Below are 25,210 nucleotides of genomic sequence, written 5' to 3'. Positions count from 1 at the left end.
CGTTTCCCAATTGGATGTCTTTTTAATGAACTCTGTGCGTCCATCCTCCCTTAACGCCATGTAATAACCGAGACGCTCGTACTTGTGGCGTACGTATGTTATATATCCAAAAGCACCAGCGCCAGCGACTACTCCCAAGCCCAGTAAAACTTTGTTCTAAGAAACAGAACTTTTAAATATTTATAGAAAACATATTTGTGGACTTACCTGTGGAGTATTGAGTTCAGCGTTGATGAATTTTAAGATGTTTGTACTGCCTATTCCCCCTAAGGGGCTTTTTATTTGCTTTTCGCTCATAATTTTAAACGAAAAGTTCCCAATTTTTGAAGGACCCTGGAATAATGAGTGTAATAGGAATTTGACAAGTACTTTCTATCGATACAGCCCTTAACCAGAGTTGTATATTTATCGATAGCTCAACACAAAATCGGGCAATTTCAAATACCCGGACTCCACTACACATCACTAACAATTTTAAATGTTATGCATGGATTTGTATGTACCCTCAGAAATGCGTTAGCCGACAGTGCAATAAAATAAAAGTATAAATAATAACAGAATAAGATTTCAATGCTTGCATTTAAGGGAACTTTAATAAATTGTACATAGAACTTTATGTACATAATTAATAATGCTGTGTCTGCAATATGTTTGTTGTTTGTCTGTTGCTTAACACAAAACATAAATTTACAATATATGTATGTCACGAAACTAGAGAATTTACAATAACTGATGAGTTGTTTGTTATGTACAAAAGAATTTGGCTGCCGGCCGTTTTACTCAAAGTCAAACTGATATCCGCGATCTACGAAACTGAGGCCCCGTTCAGAGCTAACAGGAAAGGCGTCCATAAACATTATGTATTCCTTGTATTCTGGTGAATGTTTAAGCTCCTGCAATGAAATTTATTTTTAAACAAAGCTCCAACATTTAATCAATACCCTTCACCTACCTTCACATCAACATAATCTTCGAAACCACATAGAACATAATAGATTAGTAGTGGTTGTGTGCGCATGAATTTATTATTCTGTTTGTTTGGTTCGCGCTGCTTCAAAATGTTGAGTGCGCGTTGCAGAAAATTGGGCGTCAGTTCCCGACAATAGGACACATCAAGATGATGTAGATGTGGACACAGTTCAATGAATTTGAGTAGAATATCATCGCACAAATATGTCCAGTTGCGCAGGCAGAGCAGCTGAAGATTTGTCATGCAGGTATACCGCTCCAGAAAGTCAACGGCATGTGTCCAGCTACAAATTGCCAAACGCTGTAGCTTTCGATGTGACCAAATTGATAAATCCGCATCCCAGCCAGGCTCCAGAGGCATATAATAGCCATCGACCGCAACGCCTATAATATCCTGTGCCTTGCGCTCCATTATATCATAGAATTCTCGTACTTCGCGAATTTTGTGATCGTAACTGTCCACACTAGCCATTGGTGGTATGCACCACTCGGTGTCCAGTAGAACCACCAACTGTTTAAGCGCTGGCAGCTTTAGCACCTCTGTTAAAACCGATTTTAATGTGGCCAAGTTAAGCTTTAAGATGCTGAGATTCTGTAGGTAGTCCACGCAATTATTGAGACGCAGTTTGCTTATAACATCATACATGCGTATGTCCAGCACTTGCAGATTAAGCAATTGACTGCGAAAATCGAAAAGAAGATTTTGTTATATGTTAATTCATTTGCTGGTTTCGAATGGCTTTCACTTACCTGCAGATCTCATCCAGATATTCCTGCTGCAATTCATATGCCTTATGCTGATCCTCGTACAAATGAAGTTCCTGCAGATGTCGAAAGTTGGACAGATAACGCCCCTGAATAGGTGTCGTTAGACGCAATCGTAGCAAATTTGGCATCATTTTAGCCATTTTGCATATGCTCCGATCCGATGGATAACAATCCATATCTTCTGGATCATAATAGAAGCTGGTTACATTGGGCAGCACATAAATTTGCATTTCGTCCAAGTCCTTTAATAAGGTGCACAGACAGCTCGACACAGTCATGTGCCTTATAAAGGGACGCATTTGTTTAATAAAATAGCACAGATCCTCATAGTTTGGCAACAATTCGCGCCACTTCTCCATATCGAGCTGATCGTAAGCATGTGAGCCGCGCCATCGGTTTAAGCATATCCATTGAAATCGTTGGCAAACTCTGGCAAATGCTACCTCGCTGCGAAGATCCTGCAGACGCTCAAATATACATTCCAGGCAATCATTGTTAAGTTTAAATATATAGGGCGTTTGTTCGCTGGGCGTCGGGGGCGTGGCAATCGCATCCGACGGCTCATCGGCCATGGCTGTAAATTTTGATATTAGCATTTAAATTTTGGTTAAATAATTGTACATACCCAATAACGCTTTTCGCCTCAACCGCTTACTATTTTAAAGAGTTCGAGTTTATGCCTGTTTGTTTTGGCTAAGACGAAACAAAGTTTATAAAAAGTCGCCTCATAACAAACAAAATGTACGACAGCTGTTTGCAAGCAGTGTTGAACAATAGAGTTGTGAAGCTATGTTCGGAGCGACTTTAATCGAACTACTAAAATGTGAACTATCTTTAGTATTTGCTGGTTTGGCTAATTAAATATTTATTATAGCATATCATTTTCATGGTGTGAATTGTTAATAACACGTGAAACGAATGAATAATACACCTCATAAATGATATACTGAGTAGGTTACAATAAATCTGGAATGCGCAATAAAGGCTGTATTTACCAGCACTGTTTTGCCGGTGCTGTAAAATTAAGAGTCGCATTACCAAGAATATATCGAGTGTGTAAAATATATCGAAACAACACGTGTGTGTGCGTTGTCCAATTCCATGCCTTTTATTGTGACTGCAACGAGTTAGTCGTTGCTAGATTTTTGTGAGAAATAATAAAGAAATCGTGAAATAGTCACTAAAATGACAGAATTACAAAAATTGACCGATGCCATAGTGCATGAGTATCTGAAGACAAAAGACAAGAACCTAGCGAAAGTGTTTGAGCAGAAAGCAAAAGTGGTAAGCTGTAGTACATACCTTTTTTTTTATTTATTTTTTTTATGCAATGCAATTTGAGTGCATGCGTGCGCATGAGACTACCGCTTCGGCCAATATCAAATGTGTGCAATCGATAAATTGTGATTTCTATTGGAAAGCAAATGCCGCCTACTAAATGGTTTGGCACCTTTCAATGCGCCACGCTGAAAGCACGTGTTCTCATAACCCAACAACTTTTCAGTAATGCTTTTCTTTTTGCATTTATAGCCCACTGTGGGAAAGAACACGCCGTCGCTGACAGAAATCTTGGCTTTTTATCAAAGCAAAACGTCACAAAAGATACCGCCTGTGAAAAAAACTAAATCGGACAGTGACGACAGCGACAGCGACGAAGATGAAGTCGAGGTCAAAAAGCCGACAGCCAACGGAAACACAAATGGTAATTCTGCTAAAAATGCTGCCTCCTCTAGCAGCGAAGAAGACTCTGAGGAAGAGCAGCCTGTCAAAAAGTCACCAGTGAAGGCTGTGCCTGCAAAGAAGGCGGCTGCATCTTCAAGCAGTGGGGACAGTTCTAGCGACGAGGAGCCGGCCAAAAAACCAGCTCCTGCTGTTGCAAAGAAAACGGCGGCTGAGACGCCCAAGCCCACATATACCAGCAGCGAAGGCAGTGACTCTGATGAGGAGGAAGAAGAGAAGAAGAAACAGACGAAACCAGCGGCTGCTCCAGCAAAGCCGACAGGAAAGGCAGCTCAGCCCAAGAAGGCCGCTGCATCCTCCAGCAGTGATGACTCCTCCGATGATGAGCCCGCTAAGAGCGCTACTGCCGTTAAGCCAGCTGCCAAGCCCACGATTAAGAATGCAGCCGAATCTAGCAGCGAGGAAGACAGTTCAAGTGAAGGAGAACCGCAAAAGAAGGCACCAGCAGCACCTGCTAAGCCGGTAGCTAAAAAAGCTGCATCCAGCAGTAGCGAAAGCAGTGACTCTGAAGAGGAGCAAAAGAAACCAGCAGCGTCTGCTAAGACACCGGTAAAGCCAACTCCTGCCAAGAAGGCAGCCGCGTCCAGCAGTGATGAGTCTTCCGATGAGGAGGAACCGCCAAAGGCTTCACCCATTAAGGCAGCGCCGGCCAAGAAAGCAGCAGAATCTAGCTCTGAATCCTCTTCAGACGAAGAAGCAGCGCCCAAGAAAGCGGCAGTAAAGGCTCCCGTGACGCCAGCTAAAAAACCCGCGGCCAAGGCTGATTCTGAGGACTCATCCGAGGACAGTAGCTCAGAAGATGAAAAAGCTGCAGTCAAGCCCGCTGTCAAGAAGAGCGCTGCACCTGCTAAAAAGGAGGAATCTTCATCCGAAGATGATTCCGATGACGAGGAGCCAGCCAAACCAGCAGCCAAGCCAGTTGCAAAGCCGGCGGCCAAAAAGAATGACAGTTCCGATAGCTCCTCTTCCGAAGACGATGAGCCGGCAGCTAAGAAAAAACCTGCACCGGCCAAAAAACAGGAGAGCAGTGATAGCGACAGCGACAGCGAAGAATCGGGCGAGGTGAAGCCCAATAAGCAACAGCCAGCGGCCAATGGGGCCGGCAAGAAGCGCAAGTTCAGCGGCGGTGATGCGGATGAGGCAACACCCAACAAAAAGTACAACAATTTTGTCAAATCGGGCGAACAACAGGTGAGTTAGCAAACATCTAAGGGAATGGGCAGAACAATGCAAATATTTGAGTTTTTGGTGATTCCGATTTGAGCAACGGGTCTCTTACTAAAATATAATAAATCTTATGCTACTGTATGAGTGAGTCCCTGGACTCTAACACTCATTCGAAATTGTTTCACCACATCAGCAATTAGCAGTGAGTGCTCACCTATAAATGGGATTGAAGTCAATGAGATAAGTTTCGAATTTAGAAAATTTAATAGTTTTTGACTAAATTAAGTTATTTCTGGCCTCTCATAATGATTTCAAGTCTGATCCTCGGATCATTGTTAGTTCGTTGTCTTCTCTCTCTCTCTTTGCCCTACGTAGATAGGCATACTCTAGACAGGTTTTATTTTTTTAACTTCGCGTTCGATATGCAACGATCGCTTGGACATGAGGAGGAGCAAGTTCCATCTGAATTTAAGGATCAGTCGGATCAAACGGGAATAATGACAATTGAAGGTGATCTAAACAACCCCAAAGGTTGAGGATACAATTTGGTGATTAGTCAATCGTGCGGACAAGCATTTTTATATATTTATACGGATTTAATTCCTTGAGTGACTGCCGATTGGAATACTAAAAGGACACTGTCTGCGCCCAATCTTTAAACGTATTTGGCATTCAATTAACCATGTTAACTATTTGGCAAACACACAGCAGCACAATGGTTTCACCTCCACGCCCCACAATGCTAACAACAACAACAACAGCAGCAACAACAAACAGTTGAACAACAGCAGTGGGGGACGTCGTAGATCGCCTTTCCGGCGTGTGCGGACCGAGGAGGTTCTTGTGGATTCACGCGTTCAGGACATGTCCTTTGAGGCAAAGGTAAGTGCCACAAATGCATTTGAGTGTGGCGCGCAGTTTGTTGGTGCTGTGTGTGTGTGTGTGTGTGTATGTGGGACACAAACATATAGACAGCCGCCCGTTGTGTGGACGGGTAGGTTTTAGTTAGGCAGTGGCAGGGGGTTACACACAAATTAGCAAAAGCACCTTCCAAACTCAAATCATTTTGTGGCACTTGCCTTTTCCTTATCTGAATTTGTATTTGCATTTGCCATTTGCTGCAGGGCTTGGCTAATTTGTGTTTAACCATTTTGTGGCGATCTATTCTAGGACGGCGGTGGCTTCAAGAAGTTTAGTAATGGACCACGTGGACGCGGAGGCTCTGGCTTTGCCGGCCGTCCGGATCGTAGCAAGTGGGACAGCAATAAGCAAAACGGCGAGGAAGGCGGCGAGCGCAAGAGCTTTGGCGGCTTCGAGCGAAAGTCCTTTGATGGACAGCGCGGTGGACGCGGTGGTGGTGGCGGTCGTGGTGGTTTCGGTCGTGGCGGCGGCGGCGATCGTGGTGGTCGCGGCGGATTCGGACGCGGTGGCGGCGACCGTGGTGGACGCGGTGGATTCGGACGTGGTGGCGGCGACCGTGGTGGACGCGGTGGCTTTGGACGTGGTGGCGGCGGACGCGGCGGTGGATTTGGCAATAAATCTTTCGATTCGGCGTCAAAACAAAATAAGAAAATTACTTTTGATAATTAATATCTAAATTAGCTAAGGCATTTACAAAGCACACGACGCCAGAAAACCAGCCCATAATAGGATACAAATAATGTGGAATAGCGTTCCAATATTTTTGACAATATTTCAATACCATTATTATAGAATGTAATTTCTGGATTTGGTGTTGAATGGAGTCTACAACATACACACACAAGCACACACAAACACTCGCAAAACAACATGTTATATACAAATAATAATACAAATTTTTATATAATATATATATTTATATATATATTAAAAAACAAAATAGAAAAATGCTGCCGGTTCTTGGGGAGAGCGCGCCAATAAGGATCTAAAATTCACGCGCGGCAAATCCTTCAAACATGAAAAGACCAAAAAGAAGCGCGGCAGCTATCGGGGCGGTCAAATTGACACGGGCGTCAATTCAATCAAATTTGACTAGATTTATGTTACCACATAACATATGCATATTTTAATACATAAATTTAAAAATATTTAGTTTGTAAAAAGCCAAACCAACTTGGTTCATATAACCCATCGTCAAGTTTTCAATATTATGTTTATTATCGCTTCTACTTGACTTGACTATCTTATGAATCGGTGTTCAGTAAATCTTTATAAAAACTATGTTTCATGTTCCAATTGAATTTCGCTGCAAAATTTTTTTCTTTTACTTTGTAAATTCGATTCTTGTTTGCTTTACTGAACATCGGTGCATAAAAATAAAATAATAATAATAAAAAAAAAGAACGCATAAAACTTAATTATTATAATAAGTTACTATGCTACATAAAACTTATGCTTGTAAATCAAAAGCTAAAAACAACTACAAATTTAGTTGATAGAGTGAAAACGTGAATTATGTGTAATAAACGTATGAAACAACAATTGTGGGTGGAGTATTTACAATGCGTCTGCAATCCAATTAACAACAAGAGTGACTATAGCCACAATTATAATTACTTGATAGTACTGTATAATTTGAGATTTGTTGGCGAGTCGTGATGCTGTTTTCATGGGATTCAATGGATTAAATTCGCTGGTGGTGCTTGGAGCTTTGGCCAACTTATCTGCTTCTTTGACAAAAAGAAGACACCTGCTACACCTCTAAAAAACAAATGAATATTAATCAAATTTGATGCAATTACCATATTTCAATGGGAAAGTACTAACGGACTGGTTATTAACCTTTGGGGTAGGTGTATATTCAGCAGCTCCATTGTACGATGTCTCCCAGACCATTTTATCGTCGCAATATAACAATTCGAACAGATCCGGCAAGCTATCCGTTTGTGTAGCAATCGATGTGCAGCAGGGAGTAAAAGGCGAACGTGGATGGTGTGGAGCAGCCATTGTGTTATTTTATAAAACTAATTGTTGAATTTCTCATGCAACTTAAATATGCTTTAACTAATAAATTGAACGCCTGCTACAACTAAGCTGAGCAAAACAACAAAAAAAAAAAAAAAGGAACACGCTTCATATATGGAACTCATCTTGCAAGTCTCCAAGTGGATTGCCGACAACAAAAACATTCGGGTAAATGCGAGGTGTTAAAATCCGAGCAGCTGGCAGCCGAACCGAAATTCAAGTATAAATTACCATGCATCCAAATAATTGTAACAAGTGAATTTCAAATCTTCAAAATCTGGTTTCATAAGTGTGGAAACCAGGCCTCATGAATCGCTAGAATGGGTTCGACATTCTTTGCTAACTTAAATATTGACGACAATAATCCTATACACAGCTTAATTTTAAATAAACTCACACTATTAAGAAGCTTAAAATCGGTTGCTTCAATTGCACTCACCTTCGGGTAATGCAATTAAAAATTTTACAATAATTTTGAATTTATATATTTATTTGAATGAACTTCAATTTTGTGTTTATGTAACTTTGTATTTTTCATATTTGTTTGTTCACATTTAGTATTCAAGTGGTATTGTCAAGTAGTTTGCTTGTATGTATAGTGTATGCATACTTTGCTATATATACATTAAGCGGTATATATAGGTATATAAGCAATAGTAACTACGTGTAACTTTATTGCGTTGGGTATGACAACAAAGCCGATTCAAATCAAATAATTATGAAATTATATAATTAAATAATCACAATCGGTTCAAAAACTTTACTTTGTAATTAAAAACATATTTTATAATTCGAGTTACATTAGGTTTCTGTGTGTGAGTTTTAAATGTAATCAGCATATCAATTTTACATCTTTCGGCATTTGGTTGTTCGAGGCGAGAAAAATACAGCAGAGATTTGATATATCGTTTAACTACATACAAATGTGTCGGTTAACTAGGGGCTGTTAGGGAGAAAGGTACGTGTTAAAAATAGTTCAACAAAATACATATACATTCCCTTTATATTTATAAATGAGTTAGTAGTTTAAATGAGATTCCTGTCGTTTTCTAATTTGCTCTCTTCTATCTTAATCGGACATGTACGGATAATTTATGTCACGCAGAGGCACAAATGTCTCTTTAATAGACTGAGGCGACGTCCAGCGAAGTATATAATGCGGTCCGCCTGCTTTGTCATTGGTGCCCGACTTGCGGCCGCCGCCAAATGGCTGTTGACCCACTACGGATCCAGTGGACTTGTCATTGATGTAGAAATTTCCAGCCGACATTTTGAATTCCTCCAAAGCACAGTTGATAAAGCTTCTACAAATCGTAATTGTATATATGTTTAGATTGATCAGTTAGGTGTTTGTGGATTGTTGACACTTACTCGTCCTGTCCAAACACAGCGCCGGTTAGTGCAAATTGCGTTGAGGTATGCACCAGTTTCATGGTATCATACAAATCGGCATCCTTATATACATAAATAGTAATCAGGGGTCCAAAGATTTCCTCAGTCATAATGCGATCCTTCGGATCCTTGGTTTGCACTATGGTTGGATCGATAAAGTAGCCCTTGGCGTCGGAATAAGTGCCACCAGCAAGGATCTCCAAATTAGGACTCTTTTTGGCATGCTCAATGTAGCCCGTAATGCGTTTAAATGCTTTGTCATCAATAACAGCCGATGTGAAGGTGCTCATGTCCTGCACATCATCGATCTTGAGTTTCTTCACTTCGCACAACAGTCCCGATTTGATCTGCAGGCAAAAATAAAATCAATATTATACCGAACATTTATTGAAATTATACCCCAAATGCTTACATCCGGCCATAATGACTCCGGCACATACATGCGCGAACAGGCGGAACACTTCTGACCGCTATACTCGAAGGCTGATCGTAATGTGGATGTAACCACCGACTGCACATCTGCTGACGAGTGCACAAAGTGGAAATTTTTGCCACCACATTCGCCAATAAGGCGCGGAAAGTTAACATATTTATCGAGGTTGTCACCGACCTGCTTCCACAGTCGATTGAATGTGCTGTGTATTGAAACGATTTCAGTTATGAAAATCAATAAAATGTATCACACAAAAAGAATACTTACGGCACTGAGCCGGTGAAATTGATACCCGCAAGGTGGGGTGAGGCGGTTATAGTATCCCCAAAGACTGGCCCATCCGCAGGCACAAAGTTGACCACCCCATCGGGCACGCCAGCTTCGCGCATAATATTGAATATACGCCAATTGGACAACAGAGCCGTGTCCGAGGGCTTCCACAGCACAGCGTTGCCCTGCAGCACAGAGAAATAGAAAATAGACAATGAAACAAGTCGTTGAAAGAATATTCAAGAATATACCATCAATGCGGGCGTGTAGGCCAAGTTGCCGCCAATGGCGGTAAAGTTGAATGGACTGACTGCGGCTATAAAACCATCAATGCCACGATAACGTAACGAGTTCTTCGTGACCTTCAAGTCCTCGCTAATGGGTTGATACTTGACGCACTCCTTAAGAAAAAAGGCGTGAATTCTGTGGAGTCAACAAAAACAAGGTTATTCACATACATATATATTAAGAAGATTTATGTAAGGAATAATTAATTGTAGACACGAAAATAGATAGGACAACCTTTCTTAAAACAGAAAAAAATTTCGACAAAATTTATAAAAATCCATGTTCTCACCGTATAAAATCGATAAGCTCGCATGCCGCGTCGATTTCCGCTTGTATGACTGTTTTGGCCTGTCCCAACATGGTTGCTGCATTCAAGGCCTGACGATATTTGCCCGCCATTAAATCCGCCGCATGCTCCCAAATCGCTAGGCGCTCAGGTAGCGGAACACGATCCCATTTGACCTGGGCTTCCACTGCCGTTTTGATAGCCTGCTCCAAGAGCTTCTTGTCAGCGTAGTAGAACTTCGCCAGCTTGTGTGCGTGGTTATGCGGCATCACCTGATGCATCACCTTATCCGTTTTGTACTCCTTGCCGCCAATAACAATGGGCACCTCCTCACATGTTGCGGCGGTGGTCTCCAGCGCCTGCTTTAGTGCCACGCGCTCCGCTGAGTCCTTGCGATAAGTTAAGATTGGCTCGTTGGAAATAGTGAAATCTTTCAGTTTTGGTTGCAAGACGACGCTGCCCAGGCTGCGTAAAGGCAGGGAAATTTTAGTATTAAGGTTACTTAAAACATAGATATAATTACACCTTCTAACGGCGGTTTGTGGTACAGCAGAACTGGCGGACAGATTACGCATGAATCGCAACATCTTGTAGCTGGGAATGGCTTAGGTTCGTCCGGGGTTTTGTCTAACTTGTCACTTTGTTATATAAAAACCAAAATGTTGTTGCTCTGTGAGATAACAGAATAGTACACAAACAAAAAGTTTCATTAATTCCATTTATAGAACAGCACCGTTTATCAGCAACCTTGAAATGTTCATTGGGGGTCTGACGCTGGCAGCAGGCGAAACGACGCGTGATTACACTTGATAAGCAGCCAAACGTGAGACACACCCACTTTCAACGTTAAAGATAATAAAATACCAAAACAAATCAAATTTGCATTTACGTATAATTACAATGTCTCGTGCGAAAGCAATGCCAACTGGGCAAGTGTTGTGTAAACGTCGAATTTCTTTTAAAGCTTTTGAGATACACATACACACACACGAGTATTTGCAAATATGTGTGCGCACAAATACTAAGGTAGCGCCAATTTTTGACAAGCATCAGCTGTTTTTTCAGTGTTGCGGCTGTGGAAATTTCCAATTGCCGAAACTTGTCCACTAGAAGGGGTGGGTAGGAGAACAGTGTGGTGCGCTGAGAGTTCTTGTTGTTGCTTTTAAATTTAATACGAGGGTAAGCCGAGCGTGTGACAGAGAACGAAAATGAGAGTGAGAGAGCCTATAAAAGCACCCCAGAAGTGTCTATAAAAATACGAAGACAGCACTTTCCATTGTTTTTGTTGTAAAGAATCTGGTAGATGTATGCCCGATACACACATTTATGGGCTTAACTATATATTTTTCTTATGTAGTTTATACTAATTGATTTTAAGCAACGAACTGTCGGCAACTTAAGTGCATGTTTAATATACATACATACATACATATGTTTGTGTGTATGTGCTGTCACAAACGGTCACAATTTTTTGAGGCCAACTAAAACATGCGCACAACTGAAACGGTGCTCAGTTGCAAGCTAGATATACAGTCACAGTAGACAGACATCACACACATACATGCATATACGCTAACACAACCGCAATTTGAATGCATTTGTTTTTGTTGTATGTGGCCCCATTACGCAATGTTATGTTTTTGCACTGACATTCACTTTTTATGCATATGTACGCTAGATATTCCATTTGGCACTGACACTTAAATTTTATTGTTATTTATTTTAAAGTTTGTTGCAATTTTAAAAACAATCAATTATCGCTTACTTTGTGTGCTTTTGCGAACGGTGTGAACAAAAGGCACGCGAAGTCTGTATTTGTTTGGCCTTTACGAGACTACCTACCTACCTATGTATCCATCCGTTAGAATGGTGTGTTTGTGTGTGTGTTTATGTGTGCTCATTTTTAAATTTTAATTTCTTTGAACAGCTGATACCAATCGATAGTTTTGGCACTAGTATCTATTCTCTAGATTGCATAAATGTGTATAAATTTGACCATTTATTTAGGATTAACGTTTATGTTACGTTACCGAAATAGGAACGACAAAAACCAGATTTCTACGATAAATCGATTTTAGCGTCGGAGAGTAACTTTACTGTGTAAAAACTTAATGGTTGAAAATTGAAAGTTCCCGGCAACAAGCTGCCGTCACGAATATCGATAGTTGTGCGATATTGATGCATATTCGATATATTTGAACTTGCTCCTAAAGATATCTTAAGATTCAGGAAAAATTGCCACTTTTCACTTCATTTATCACCTTAAGCTTGGAAATTTCTCAATGAAATAAGAGAATACACTCAGAAATATATCGATGTATTGGCAAAATATGTCCAACACTTGGTAATACATTTTGCAGCACTGCCATTTGTTATCGGATTCATATTTTTTTTGGCGGGAAAAAGTTGTTCGTCCGAGTAAGTTCTTCGGTTTTTTTTAAGTTACCAAAAATCATAGTGTTGCTTATATTTTATATAAAATAAATGAATTTAATACTACAACACAATCAACTTAATTACGATACTTAATCAATATGTACACATCGTGACTAATTAGCTTAAGTATTTGTTCAGTGCCTTAGTTAACCGTAGTAACCGCCGCCGCTACCCACACTTGCGCTTGCGAATCCTCCGCTGCTGCTCGCAAAGGCAGTGTCTATAATAGAAAACAAGTCCAAAACACTAATACATATATATACAATGCATACGCAGAGTCTAGCCGACTTCAGTTTAGTTCTACTTACTCGTGCCCGCATAAGGATAACCATAACCATAGCCAGGGTATCCATAGCTTGGGTAACCATAGCCTCCGGCTCCGCCTCCGAACCCACTTCCGACTCCGCTACCGTACCCGTAGCTGGGATATGTGTAGCCGTAGCCAGGGTATGAATAGTACTGTGGATAGCCGTATCCATAACCATATCCATTACCCAACATGCCGCCCCCATATGCAGAGCCTGCAGTTGCGACTCCTCCACCATAGTAGGGAAAGCCACTGTATTGAGATTTTACCAGCTGACTCTGCAGCATTGCAGCTGCCAAAACCAAGTATAGCCAAAAACTGCGACCTGCGGTTATCTGTTGGTATGACATATTTCCAAAACTATTTCTCGCGTTGAATCCCACTGATATTCTCGTGAACACTGGTTGGAAAATTCAGAGCATTTGCTTTTATATACGCCATAAATATAATAAACATAATTTTGGCTATGAAACGATTTTTAATGGCGCCTAATCGTTCACCATTGCCCATCAATTGCTCATCATCGTTGTTTTTTTGTTTTTATTTTTTTATTTGGCTTACGAATTGTTTGTTCATTGGAGCGTGCACAACATTGCGTATGCGCAATTTTTACACATGTAAACACCTTCATTACATTTTCATCAGATTATTATAATTTGATGGACACAACAAAAAAAAAGAGAAACAAAATGAAATCGGAATGCATGCAAATAATTTAAATGTCATGAATTGTTTTGGAAAGGAGTGCTGAATACGAGGATACCCTGTTAATGGAGAAAAGTAACAATATTATGGGGCAGAGTCTTTCCTAATTGTCGTAAGTAGTTTTTCAGATATTAAAATTATATAACATTTTAATTTTGTAAACTGACTAAAAAAGTATACAAATTTTAATTTTGCATTATAAATTGAATGATTGATTGATTGTTTGATTGCGTTATGTTCAATCGAAAATGGGGAAAACTGTATTAAATTATATTCATAAATAATATAATATTTGTAGAACAAATATAGAACTTGGTATAACACATATACTGTTAAACAATAGGTATATGATCATATGATTTAGAAGAGTTTTGTTCACATCATAACATATAAAAAAATCTAAATAAATCTTCTGTGGAATGAATTATTCACTAATATACTTAAATAAGTATATAATCATATGACTCAGAACTGTGCTGTTTACTTTGTAGGCATTTAAAATAGTATTTTTTTCTTGTCAGGGATTCACCAGAATCAACTTCTGGTTTCATGCATAAACACAGTCATTAACCTTAAAATTTGATGACATGACATTAAAAATATAAACTGTCGTGGTTTTTTTGTGGTTTTTTTTTTTTTTTTTTTCATATTTCCAACTCTTTGAGGTTCAATGGTCCGAGTGGTCAATGCTCATCAACGCCCTTCAAATGAGGTCAGTTGTGGGCAATTATGACTTACCCACACTATGGGCATTTAGTATATAATTACAAATGATTTTCTCGGCGTTTTCAACGCAATAAAAGTTCATTGTGAAGGATTTTATTTGAATTGTCTGAGTTCGATCGTCGCACATGTTTGAAAGTAATATTTGTGCATAATTATTATTTGCTACCTCGGTTAATTTTGATTGGTTGTGTCATAAAATTAATGACATAGTTCTGATAATGAAAAGATAATTATACAAGGGTACTTCTATTTAACTATTTTGGGAAATGCTTAAGTTCGTTACGTTCAAGCAAATTAGATTACAGCACTCAGCTACTTTAATTAATAGAAATGTAATTTATAGTTGATTTTAGGTATTGATATTTATTAAAAAAAAAAAGGAAAACCTCAGTGTCTTACAACGTGGCTAACATCTCAAGATTTTATATTTGCAATCCGAATTATATTTATAAATCTATTTCCTATTTCATAAAATTGCCCGCGAACCCGGTACCTAACCATTTAAAAATATTGGTCTTGTAATTGCTATCTATTACAAAGCCAATTTGCACAGTCATTTGCCCTAGATTATCATCAATTTTGTTGCGTGTTGGAACTTTGGCTTTCTCCTCTGACTGTATTGACTATTAGTTTTACCGGCATTTTTACCTTTAGCGTGCCTGAAGTCCTTTTCAAATGTATTTCCATAAGGTAGACTTAAAATATATATTATTTAGTTTAATCCTCAAAATATCTTCTCAATATTTTTAAACTTATATCTACAAAGAGAGAAATTTAAAATATATTCACAATTTTTTAAGTCCAGCTTATTTTGAGCTTTGTGCAATTACACTATTCAGCAATTGCAAACATAATCTTAGGCGAACAATTTTATATCATTTACCTTCTGCCATTTTCTGTTTGTTGTTGGTCGTTAGCATATTACTCCGATGCCATTTTGTACCTTAGGTTGAATTGTGTGCAGCTGACGTTTTTTATTTGTATTTTTTTTTGTACCTTCTTTTTCGGCTTGCCTGTTTGCGATTGCATTACTTGGCTTCAGGTGCTTTATTGCATGTTCTTGTCGCTGCGGATTTTGAGTGAGTTTCCTTTGAGTTGCTGTTGCTTTGCGCATGTCTCAACTCAATTGTAATTTTCTACTAGAGAAAACCATGTATTAATCTGTATTGTATTTAATAAATTAATTAATTTGTTTGTTTGGTTTCGACACTAGCCAAATCGTTCTCTTCAAACCTAACTTGAGTGTATGAGAATCGAATAGAAGGTCGATTTTTTTTATTGAGAAAGAGAGAGACAGAGAAAGGGATAGAGCGACAGAGACAGAAAGAGAGTGCGAGAGAAATATAAAGATAGTAAGTGACAGAGAGCTTGTAAGAATAAAAACTTCTCTTTTTATGGCTTATAGATCGAGCGATTAAATATATATAATAGTTTTAAATCCGCCTTCTTCAAATATTAAAAAAAATATAAGAGATATGAAAGGCGACAATTAAGACACAGAGGGTGAAAGATAGTAATTGAATGAGATAGGGGGAGAGCAAGATACAGACTGAGAGATCGAGAGAGATACTGAGAGACGTTACACGTTCCATCAGAATATGGAGCAAGAGGTCTCAAACAGAGAGAAGTACAGGTTAATGGAACAAATTAAAATGATAATAATTGAACTGACAGTGTTTGACAAAGTTATTGTACATTTGAAGTCTGAAGTAGCTCCATACTGAAGCACCAAAGAATCTACGTGAGCCGCCAAAAGCTGACACAAATTCTATCTATTTGAATGGAAATTTCAGTTTGTGTTTTTTACTCATTTCTGCCTGCCGAGATGCTCACCTTTCAAACATTGCACGCCCTTAAAAAACACTTTACATATTAAAAAGTTTTTCTATATGGCAACAGAGGAACTCGGGCAACAAGGCGCATCCTTCAGGAACTTCATTAAACTGGCAAAAAAAATGCTAATTGTTTGACCAGCTCGACACTCAAGCGTCGACTACTCATTTTGGTTTGGATTTTTGCATGTAATTAATTAAAAATGTGTTGCCACAACAAGTTTATTCATTTTTTTTTTTTTTTTTTTTTTTGGTTTTGTTCGCTTTGCCCGGCTGTTGAAATTGTAAATAAAAAGGGTAATTAAAACTTGAAAAATATGAGACGGACAACATTAATTGACCTAGAACGGGCGTTGAGGAGATCGCAAATGGTTAAAAAACTCACTCAAAACCAAAGAAATACTCACTCAAAATAAGGTGCGTGCGAAATGCAACTGTAAATGTTACGCATACGCCGCGTATAACAAACGAGTAAGACACACAGATTACGCTCTCGCTCTCTTTCTTTTCGTCCCTCTCTCTCTCTCTCTCTCTCTGTCTCTTTCGCTCTCTCGCTCGCACGCTCTTGCAAATGTGCATGAGGAAAAAAATCAATTAAAATGCACTCGAGTGCATTTGTCGGCTGTAAGAAATTTCGTGTTTTGCTGTTTTTCGCGTGTGCGCTGCCGAAAATAAGCTATAGGCAAAATTGTTGCTGCATAACCCCTAAATGCCGCCCCGCTGCCCCTCCTCCTGGCTCGCCCACACAGATGCGCTCTCCTACAATTTGCCCTTACACAGTGTTTGGTGCGGCGAAATTTCAATTCAGTTATTTGTGCAGTTTCGCTCAGTCAAGTTGTGTATGTCCTCTGTGCGCTTCACACATCACCAACAAACCAAAAACAACCGTTAAACCGCCAACCAAATTGGAGTCTGGCCACACAGCCAAATATCCAGTCTGCCCAACGCCTGTGCATGCTCACACTACACCTCGCTCAATCTAATAAACGTCGTCAAACAAACAAACTGCATTAACTACCAGCCCCAGAGGCAATCGGCAGACGCCGCCGAACCGCAACAAACGTCATAATAAACACGCACCCAAAAAGGCACAGTGCTTTTGTTACAAAGAGAGAGAGAGAGAGAGAGAAAGAGAGTGAGAGAGACAGAGACAGACAGAGAGTGAAAGACAGAGGCAACGATTGTCAGTGTGACCAAATGCATATATGTGTGTAAGTGCGTGATTTCTGACTGTACTTTGGCGCCCAAATTATCAAACGGGATAAAACCGAAAACAATTAACAGTAAACCAAAACCAATTAGTAAACTAAACCAAAGAATTTATAATTAAACGCAAAATTCGTTAATTCGATTAGCGTCAACAATTACTGAAAAATACACATAAGTGAATAAATCCAACAACAATTTTAACAGGTGAGTTTTCGTTGTTCAATTCTAAACAGATTTTATTTACTTTATTTAGTTTTTTTTTTTAATTAAAAAGACAAGTAAATTTTTGTGAATTCTTTCATGAATAGAAGCCAGTCATGAAATCTGTGGCGCATAGAAGGAGACATCTCCAACTCCATGGTGTATATGTTTTAGTTCAGCATCTACAGCCCAGTTGATATATCCATATCCATATCCGTCTGTTTCTATGGGAACTAGTCTGTCAGTTTCTAAGCTATTTTCTTGAAATTTTGCATAGGCCCGTCCATGTGTTGCAGGCAGTACATATGTTAGAAACGATCGCTCAAAATGTAGATTATTTTATGGAAAAGAAAAAAGTTTTCCAGATATTTTCAAGATATTGCGATCCAGCTCAACATTTATTGGTTTCTAAATGTTTCTCATATATTTGCACAAGCTTATCAACATCGGGCTAGAATAGCATATGGCTGCTATTGCAACGATCGGTGGAAAATTAAGTTATTGTATGAGTAGCTTTTTTGTTTATCAAGACCAAGCTCGGCATTTATTGGGTAAACTCTGATGCTTACATGTGAGCCAAATCTTATCAATGTCGCACTATTTTATAGTACTATGTGCAGAATCGCACATAAGATAAGTTTTATATAGCAAAATATTCCGTTTTCCAAGCTATTTTCATTATTCATTGACGAGCTTCACTTTTCGTAAGTCACAGGTCTACAAGGGTATTAAATTATCGGCGTGTGGAATATATTCTTAATTTCTCGTTCTTAAGCTGTGTTAGGCATTATATTCTACTTTCAACTGATAGACATTTGTAATGTTTGTGTCGAGTTGGATGATCCGCTTTAGCCTAGCTTGCGATTAAACATGTCTTGGAATATGTTCCAATTTATTTAATGAGCGCGCGTAGAGTACACAAATGGGGACACTCCAGTGTCATCTTTGTACAAATTATTTCACCTTCGAAAATGTGTCGTAGAGTTGCGCATGATTGTCTTCTCCTTAACCAAAGTGCAGTGTAGTAGTTCAAGTGTCCTGACCTGAGATTGAAACTAGAGAGTCAGCAAGAGTCGACTGTTTGGCTGAGGACTGGACTGCACTGCACTCTATGTCTGCGTGCTTTCTGGCTAGATATTTTCGCTAGATATTTCATGGATTTCTTCTTGTCATATATGCATTTAGCTCATAAAAGAACCTCGGAAAACATTACTAAAAGACTTAATAATAGTATATTTTGAACGGAACACATCCAAAAGCAAATACAATCATTTTAAAAGGGCTTAAAGTTTATTCCATTTTATTCTGTTGAATAAATGTTCGTTTATTTTTCATTCCCATCTCCTATTTCTATCGATGCTTGTTAATTGAACAAGAATAGAACTTCCAGCGATATTTATGATCATTTTTTTCCAACTCTATTTCAATTTCTATTCATATACCGAGCTATGATTCTTATTAACTTTCCCTCCCATTGTGAACATAACATTGTCAAAGCAAATATCAATTACCAACCGACAGTGGCATTTGATTGATTCCTAAGAAAATCTATTAGCTCCATACTCTGCATAATTTTAATTAACATCTCAATTGTTGTCCGTATACTTGCCCTTTAACTCTATGGCTAGTCGACACTTGAAGCTACTTCCATTTTTTGCTTCTGTTGGTCTGCTAGCTTCTGAGTAAAGAGTATGGTAATTTAAAACAATTCGGGGGGTAAATCCCATTAAATGTTCAACAACTTTGCTCTGGCTTCACTACGTCATAACGCATTGTTCTCTGGACAGGACAATGGGCGCATACAAGGACATGCACAACAAGGGCGACTAATTATAACTGTGCTAGACACTAGAAAATATGGAAATGAGGAAATAATTAACTTAGCGGGACGGTAAAGTAAACGAACGAAGCTCCGATTTTAACAGGAAGTAACAGAACGCATTTGAAAAAAAATCAACAAAAAATATAAAAAATTAAGTTTACTCAATAACATGGAACGCTTGCCACTAAAAGAGACGAACCGGTCAAACAAAGCAATATGCTTTTTTTTTACCACAGGCAAAATATCAAAAGTAAAACATAAAAAATAAAATATAAAAGAAGAAAACTACAGAGCACAGAACAGAAAATATATATTTTTACGTGCACAGTAATGAAAGGCCTCGGGCATAAGTTTTAAATAAATATTTGACTGTGTATATGTGCATGTAATTTAACAAAAAACAAGAAAAAATATATATATATGCATACAAAAAATACAACAACAAAAAAAAATGTAGCGAAAGCGAGCCAAAGAAACGGACAAGAGTCTGTGGTCGTCTGGGAGGCGAGGAATTGCGTGGACCAACTGCTGCATATGAAAATTATGACGAATGATAAATAACAGCAACATGGCGAGATCTCAATACTCTTTCTACAAAGGAGAAGCGATTGTACTTGTGAATACCATGCACTATCTTTTTAACAGTCAAATATATCGTGCTCCCCAAAAAGACATTGAACATTATTAAAAAAAACTAAAAAACATGTACACGAACTATGCCAAGTCAAGGAAGACAATATTAGACTCACAGCTCTAGAGCTTGCCATTCACTAGTCTTCCAGTCTAATGATGTAGTCATTGTACCCACTCTCTGGCAGTTAATGCTGCAGATGATGTGAACGATGAAGAGCGCGCTAGGTAAATATGCACAACAACAAAACTGCCTGACTGACTGCCTCACTGTTGACTTGCTGCACGTTGGGGACTTATGTGGGTGGTTCTCGCTGCTGGACTGGGCGTGCAGATTGGCTTTGCTGCATTGGGTGTGCTGGTTAGGCAGTCACTATAGAGGTCTTAACAACGGCGACGACGCAGTCTGGCCCCGAAAGTAGGTTGAGGTAGCCGCCAAGCGCTGCCATGTTTAGAATATGCACACAAAGCGTAAGGCCAACAAAAGCGCCAAGAAGGGTTACCAGAGATGATATAGAGGGACGTGATTTTTTTCTACGTTTTTTTTTTTTTTTTTTAAAGGAGGCGCAGCCTTGTTGCCGTAGACAGTGTATAACAAAAGATTTGCTTAGCTTTCATGTAAAGCGTAAAATACAAACAATTATGCAGCTGGCTGGTAGGATACAACAAAAGCACCCGCACCCGTCCCTCTGGCTTGCCATCCGCATCGCGAACCAACGAGCCCGCATTTCCTATTTAGTAGGCCGTCGAGCCACTTGAGCCCGAGACTTTGCTACTTGAAAATTTTGGACAAAGGCTCCTCGGTGTAGGCGGCCTTTCGCTACTGTCGCCCAGCCCTAGAAAATATGACAAATTACAAAATAATTGTGCGCACACAGTCAAAATGTTGTCCTCGTTCCTGTTGCTGTTGTTCCTCTGGCTCTTGCTGTTTGTGTTGGCGGTGTCGGTGTCGTTGCTGTTGTCGCCCGTCCACCTTGCAATATTAATGAACTCTTTTACATCGTCTATCATTTCCATGGCATTCTTGGGGGTAAGGCAACCGCAATGTTGCATAGAGCACTCGATACCCTGTTACCCAGCCACCATTCCCAATGCCAGTTCCCATTGCAAACCAACCGATAGCTAACCAAGTCTGGGCCATACTATTTGCATTACCGTCGCGTGGGCGTCGCCTACTGCAGAATGTGGGCAGGCAGCACTATCTCACTCTATTTCTATGGCAATCATAAAGCAAATGCGTTTATGCGGCCATTTTCTGTAAACTTCGTTATATGTGTAAACACTTGATTTTGGAGACAAGAAAAGAGATACAGACAGAGAGCGAGTGAAATAGGAAGTGAGGTAGCAGCATAGTAGAAATAAATATATAAAAATATTTACAATTTGATATACTGCCTTTAAAAAAAAAAAAAAAAATTAAAATTTAATTATTAAAATTAATTATGTGTAGCCTAGATCATAAGTCCCTAACCGAACACAAATATATTGTATATATATTTCTATTTATGCGCTAATTATTTTAAGTCTTACCCCGAGCTTAATTTGCTTAACAATCTTAATATCTCGATTTCCCTCTGCGCATGAACTTGTGCTAAAAAAAAGTTTTCTTAACCGTACCGAGTTGTTTGAAACATTGACAATCCTTCAACAATATTTTGCCACAGCTGTAGAAAAGTCTGCACCTGCCTCTGTGCCGCTGTCGCGCTGGTTGGGTCTCGGCATCCATTTGGTTGCCAAATGAACGCGTTCGTTGTGCTTAAACTTGGTTACCCGAATACATTTTATATGGCCCTGTGGCTGTTACCATTTTGTTTGCATAGCCTCGCGGGTATTCATTAAAGTTTGAGGATATGCATCGATGCTTTAAGCTGACAATTTCGAAGCACCATCGGGCTAGAATAAAAAAGGCGAACGCAGAGCAGAGGAGCCGGCATTTTTGTGACGAGCTAGTTGGCGTTGGAAACTAAAAAGGAAATTAAAGGAAAATGTGCGTCGCTGTACGAGTTTGAGTAATGGAACTTTGTCGGGCTTTACAGAACTTGCCTGGAAAGATACGCAGTTGGGACACGGACAGGCAGTGGGACAGGAATGCCAGTTGGACTTGGCCTATTACATGCCACGGCTCCAATACACTGGTGAGTGTGAGAGAGAATGTGTGTGCGTGTGTGTGTGTGTGTGTGTGTGGGTGTGTGTGTGGGTGTGGTGCTAGCCAAAAACTTATTAGACAGACGGAAATTGAATATTGTTCCAGCAAAATAGTTAAATGCTTTTTCGCTCAGAGCGAAGTGTTCCCATCCTGCCTGTCGTTGACATGTCCTTTCATTTGTTTCCTTGATTTTCCGGTTTTTTATTTATTTTTTTTTTGCTGTCTATGCACAGTTTATATGACAAGTGTGTGGTTTTCACTTTTTGTGCAACTTTTAAATTATTTGTTACGTACAGGACATGTAATTAGCAAAATGTTATCATTTATATGGAAGAGTTTTTTATGTAGTTCGGCTGAAAAAGTTCAGTTTCCATTGAAACTAAAAAATAGACATAAAATATAAAAATTTATTGTGAAGTCTTGTTACATCAGATAACAGCTGAACAGCTGTGTAGTTATATTAAATTTATATTAAAGCTCGTTTTTAGACCCGTTTAAGACTTAACTTTAAAGTTGTCAGAGAATTAACGAATTAGACGATTAGTTTACATTTCCAAACTTTCTGCGAATTTCAATTGTTATATACAGATCGAAACTTTAATGCTGTAAACTTTAAAGCTTCTCAATCGGATTTTTGATTATTACATTTACATATGAAAATTCGCATTACACATACGACCCGTTGTTGCTATGGTGCTTAAGCCCATCAACTGCAACGAACAGATATTAAACGTTTTTGAGCGCAAGTCATCGTTAGTTACAGTTCGTAGCATTTGATAAGCTTATTAGCCGCATGTAAGCTATAATGTCTGTTAAGTGGCATTACGCATACGCCGCGTATGACTTTGACAAAATGTCTTTAAATTGTAAATAAGCCATCGGGTCTTGCACCTGCTCTGCTGGCTCTTCACATATTTGAAGCTGCTTTAAATCGTTGTCTGAGACAACTCTTTCTGTGCATTATTAGAGTCTGTCGCTTTCAGCTTTCTCTTTCTCTACCTTTTTCTCTATCTCTTAATGCCAGTTGAGTGCACCGCTTGGCTGGGCTTAAACTCTTTGCTGGTATTTGAACGCAGCAGCAGCAGCTGCACAGTTAAAGTAGCTGCAATATTTGCGAAGCCACTTTATATTCGTAACCCTCACCCACACAGACCCAAAGTTTGAATTGAAGTTCAATTCTCGTTTTCTTCTTGGCTAAAAAACACAAACGCATGTAAATTGGCCAATTTCGTGCTGTCCCTGGCAGGCCCCTGCCACTCGCCGCTGCCGCGTCGAACAGGAAAAAGAATTGCATATCGTTTCCTGCACCAAATGCTTTTCTTTTCATTTATCTGATATTTTCTCTCTCTCTCTATCTCTATCTCTCTCTACATCTCTCTCTCCCCTTTGCCCTTATTTTTGGCATGTACATCTTTTGATTTGCAACTTGCGCACTTTGTTGATTTCCCTTCTTTTATTTTATTTGTTATTTCCTTGACAGCCGTCGACGACCTTCCGCCACTGCACAAATATATGCAGCTCCACAAAATCTTTGGCAGTCGTTGCCATGCTAAAAATGCTGGAAAATTAAAATTCCAGCTAATGACAATGCAAAAAATATACGTACTGCCTTTTTAAAAAAATAATGCCAATTAAAAGCGCTTTAAACGGAATTAAAATAGATGCAATAGTTAAGAAAATTAATTAAAGCAGAAAACTCTATTTTAATAGTGAAAGAAAAGGCAAATATCATTTGTAGTTGGTATAGTTTATATATATCTCCTTTTAATTTTGATTATAAAAGTGGAAAACGAATTAGATCTGTTAAAACCTAATATAACTATATATTTGTCTAAGCAGACTTAGGATTTTTGGTATTAATATAGATTACTTTAAATTTGTAATATATATTTTTATCAAATTTAGTTTTGGTATGTGATTTTTTAGTGTCTATTGACAGGTAGATCATATTTCACGGAAAATATTTAATTATTTGAAATCAAGTAAATTTAATTTATATATATATGTTAATTTTTTCTGGCAGGTTATTTTTTGAGTGCTAGCTTATATTCAACTAAAGATATTTCTTTGACAGTATACTTTTTAAATGGTTTGATTGATAGATTATATTTAACTAAAGATATTTAATGTTGTGAAATCTTGCCAAGGCAAATATCACTATCTACCATATTCCAACACATTATCCATCGTGCAATCAAAAGTAAGGTAAAGCTACGTTCAATTTATCATATCAAATCCAAGGAATCAAGTGACAAAGACATTGTTTTCTCTAGGAAACGAAAACTTTTATCGTTGAGTTATTTTTTATATCTTGAGATATGCTCGTATAAAATATCTAATGGCCATGTAAAGAGCATGTAAGCTATGCTACACTGAACGTAAACGTTTTTTTTGGCTGCTCTTTTGCTTACTTTACCTTACTTTACTCCTCTCCCGCAGCTACCATCCCTCTCTCTGGCTGTTCATGCCACATCAATCACGTGCCGTCTTTGCTGCAAGTGCAGCAGAAAAGTATACTACACTTTTGCACTTAAGTAGCTGCTGCTGCGTGCGTTTTAGTTGCCTCTGTGGAATTTATTGTTGCTGCTGCATACCGCACAAGTTGGCAATATATTGTGGCATGCCTGCCACCATATCTGCGATTTGTCAAGGCAACCGCAGAAGCTGTAGCTGCTGCTTGAAATCTATTTTGACTGCTGTCGCTTGCTCATTAAAATTTGAAATAAATATTATGCTCAACTCTGGGGCGGCAAATAATTAATGATAAGTAATATGCAAGACGTTGCCTTACGGCAAACTTTGGCTGACCGCAAAAGGCAGCTCGCTGACAATATCCACTCGAAGGTGTGTGCCTGCCGGAGTATTCTAATTTGATTAGCGTTGAGCAATATACCCCAAAACCCACACAGCAGTTGCAGCTGTAGTTGCCATCGCACC

The 25,210-nt window shown here is 38.9% G+C and overlaps 5 protein-coding genes across 13 annotated transcripts in view; 2 read left to right on the top strand and 3 right to left on the bottom strand.

The window, feature by feature from the left end:
- Positions 1-565: 565 nt before the first annotated feature.
- LOC6623185 (uncharacterized) lies at positions 566-2,541 on the bottom strand. The gene is made up of 4 exons (XM_002047427.4): positions 2,363-2,541; positions 1,720-2,311; positions 953-1,649; positions 566-893 (listed from the first exon to the last, which is right to left on the bottom strand). Exons 2-4 carry the CDS (start codon positions 2,307-2,309, stop codon positions 777-779), a joined length of 1,404 nt encoding a protein of 467 aa, XP_002047463.1. The 5' UTR covers positions 2,310-2,311; positions 2,363-2,541; the 3' UTR covers positions 566-776.
- A 260-nt stretch (positions 2,542-2,801) lies between these two features.
- Positions 2,802-7,204, top strand: Nopp140 (nucleolar and coiled-body phosphoprotein 1). 4 transcript variants are annotated; one of them, XM_015175176.2, is made up of 4 exons: positions 2,802-3,021; positions 3,268-4,668; positions 5,356-5,526; positions 6,509-7,204. In XM_015175176.2, the coding sequence occupies exons 1-4, from the start codon at positions 2,923-2,925 to the stop codon at positions 6,659-6,661; spliced, it is 1,824 nt and encodes a 607-aa protein (XP_015030662.1). In that variant the 5' UTR covers positions 2,802-2,922; the 3' UTR covers positions 6,662-7,204. The 4 variants fall into 4 exon arrangements, with proteins under 4 accessions (XP_015030662.1, XP_002047462.2, XP_032290990.1 ...); XM_002047426.4 differs by having other exon boundaries at positions 5,815-7,204; XM_032435099.2 differs by having other exon boundaries at positions 5,353-5,526.
- Positions 7,205-8,322: 1,118 nt separating this feature from the next.
- On the bottom strand, positions 8,323-12,158 carry P5CDh1 (delta-1-Pyrroline-5-carboxylate dehydrogenase 1). Of its 5 annotated transcripts, none has more exons than XM_015175844.3 (8): positions 12,025-12,158; positions 10,785-10,929; positions 10,263-10,724; positions 9,937-10,108; positions 9,683-9,870; positions 9,395-9,617; positions 8,962-9,329; positions 8,323-8,894 (listed from the first exon to the last, which is right to left on the bottom strand). In XM_015175844.3, the coding sequence occupies exons 2-8, from the start codon at positions 10,844-10,846 to the stop codon at positions 8,660-8,662; spliced, it is 1,710 nt and encodes a 569-aa protein (XP_015031330.1). In that variant the 5' UTR covers positions 10,847-10,929; positions 12,025-12,158; the 3' UTR covers positions 8,323-8,659. The 5 variants fall into 5 exon arrangements, with proteins under 5 accessions (XP_015031330.1, XP_070064650.1, XP_015031327.1 ...); XM_070208549.1 differs by having other exon boundaries at positions 12,106-12,123; XM_015175841.2 differs by lacking the exon at positions 12,025-12,158 and adding an exon at positions 11,149-11,348.
- A 527-nt stretch (positions 12,159-12,685) lies between these two features.
- On the bottom strand, positions 12,686-13,433 carry LOC6624382 (keratin-associated protein 19-3). The gene is made up of 2 exons (XM_002047424.3): positions 13,004-13,433; positions 12,686-12,915 (listed from the first exon to the last, which is right to left on the bottom strand). The coding sequence occupies exons 1-2, from the start codon at positions 13,350-13,352 to the stop codon at positions 12,842-12,844; spliced, it is 423 nt and encodes a 140-aa protein (XP_002047460.1). The 5' UTR covers positions 13,353-13,433; the 3' UTR covers positions 12,686-12,841.
- Positions 13,434-17,084: 3,651 nt separating this feature from the next.
- Positions 17,085-25,210, top strand: part of mub (poly(rC)-binding protein mub) — a 94,581-nt gene continuing 86,455 nt past the window's right edge. Inside the window, exon 1 of one of the 2 annotated variants that reach the window (XM_070208500.1) lies at positions 17,085-17,678. The gene's annotated coding sequence lies outside the window, so the exon portion shown is untranslated. Of the gene's footprint in view, positions 17,679-22,119; positions 22,263-25,210 lie in introns of those variants that run through there. The other variant, XM_032435047.2, reaches the window with a different exon arrangement.

This window comes from Drosophila virilis, chromosome 3, assembly GCF_030788295.1.
Source record: "Drosophila virilis strain 15010-1051.87 chromosome 3, Dvir_AGI_RSII-ME, whole genome shotgun sequence".
NCBI lineage: Eukaryota > Metazoa > Arthropoda > Insecta > Diptera > Drosophilidae > Drosophila > Drosophila virilis.
Note: the sequence above shows the minus strand (reverse complement) of the source record. Positions and strands in the feature narration are given on the sequence as shown.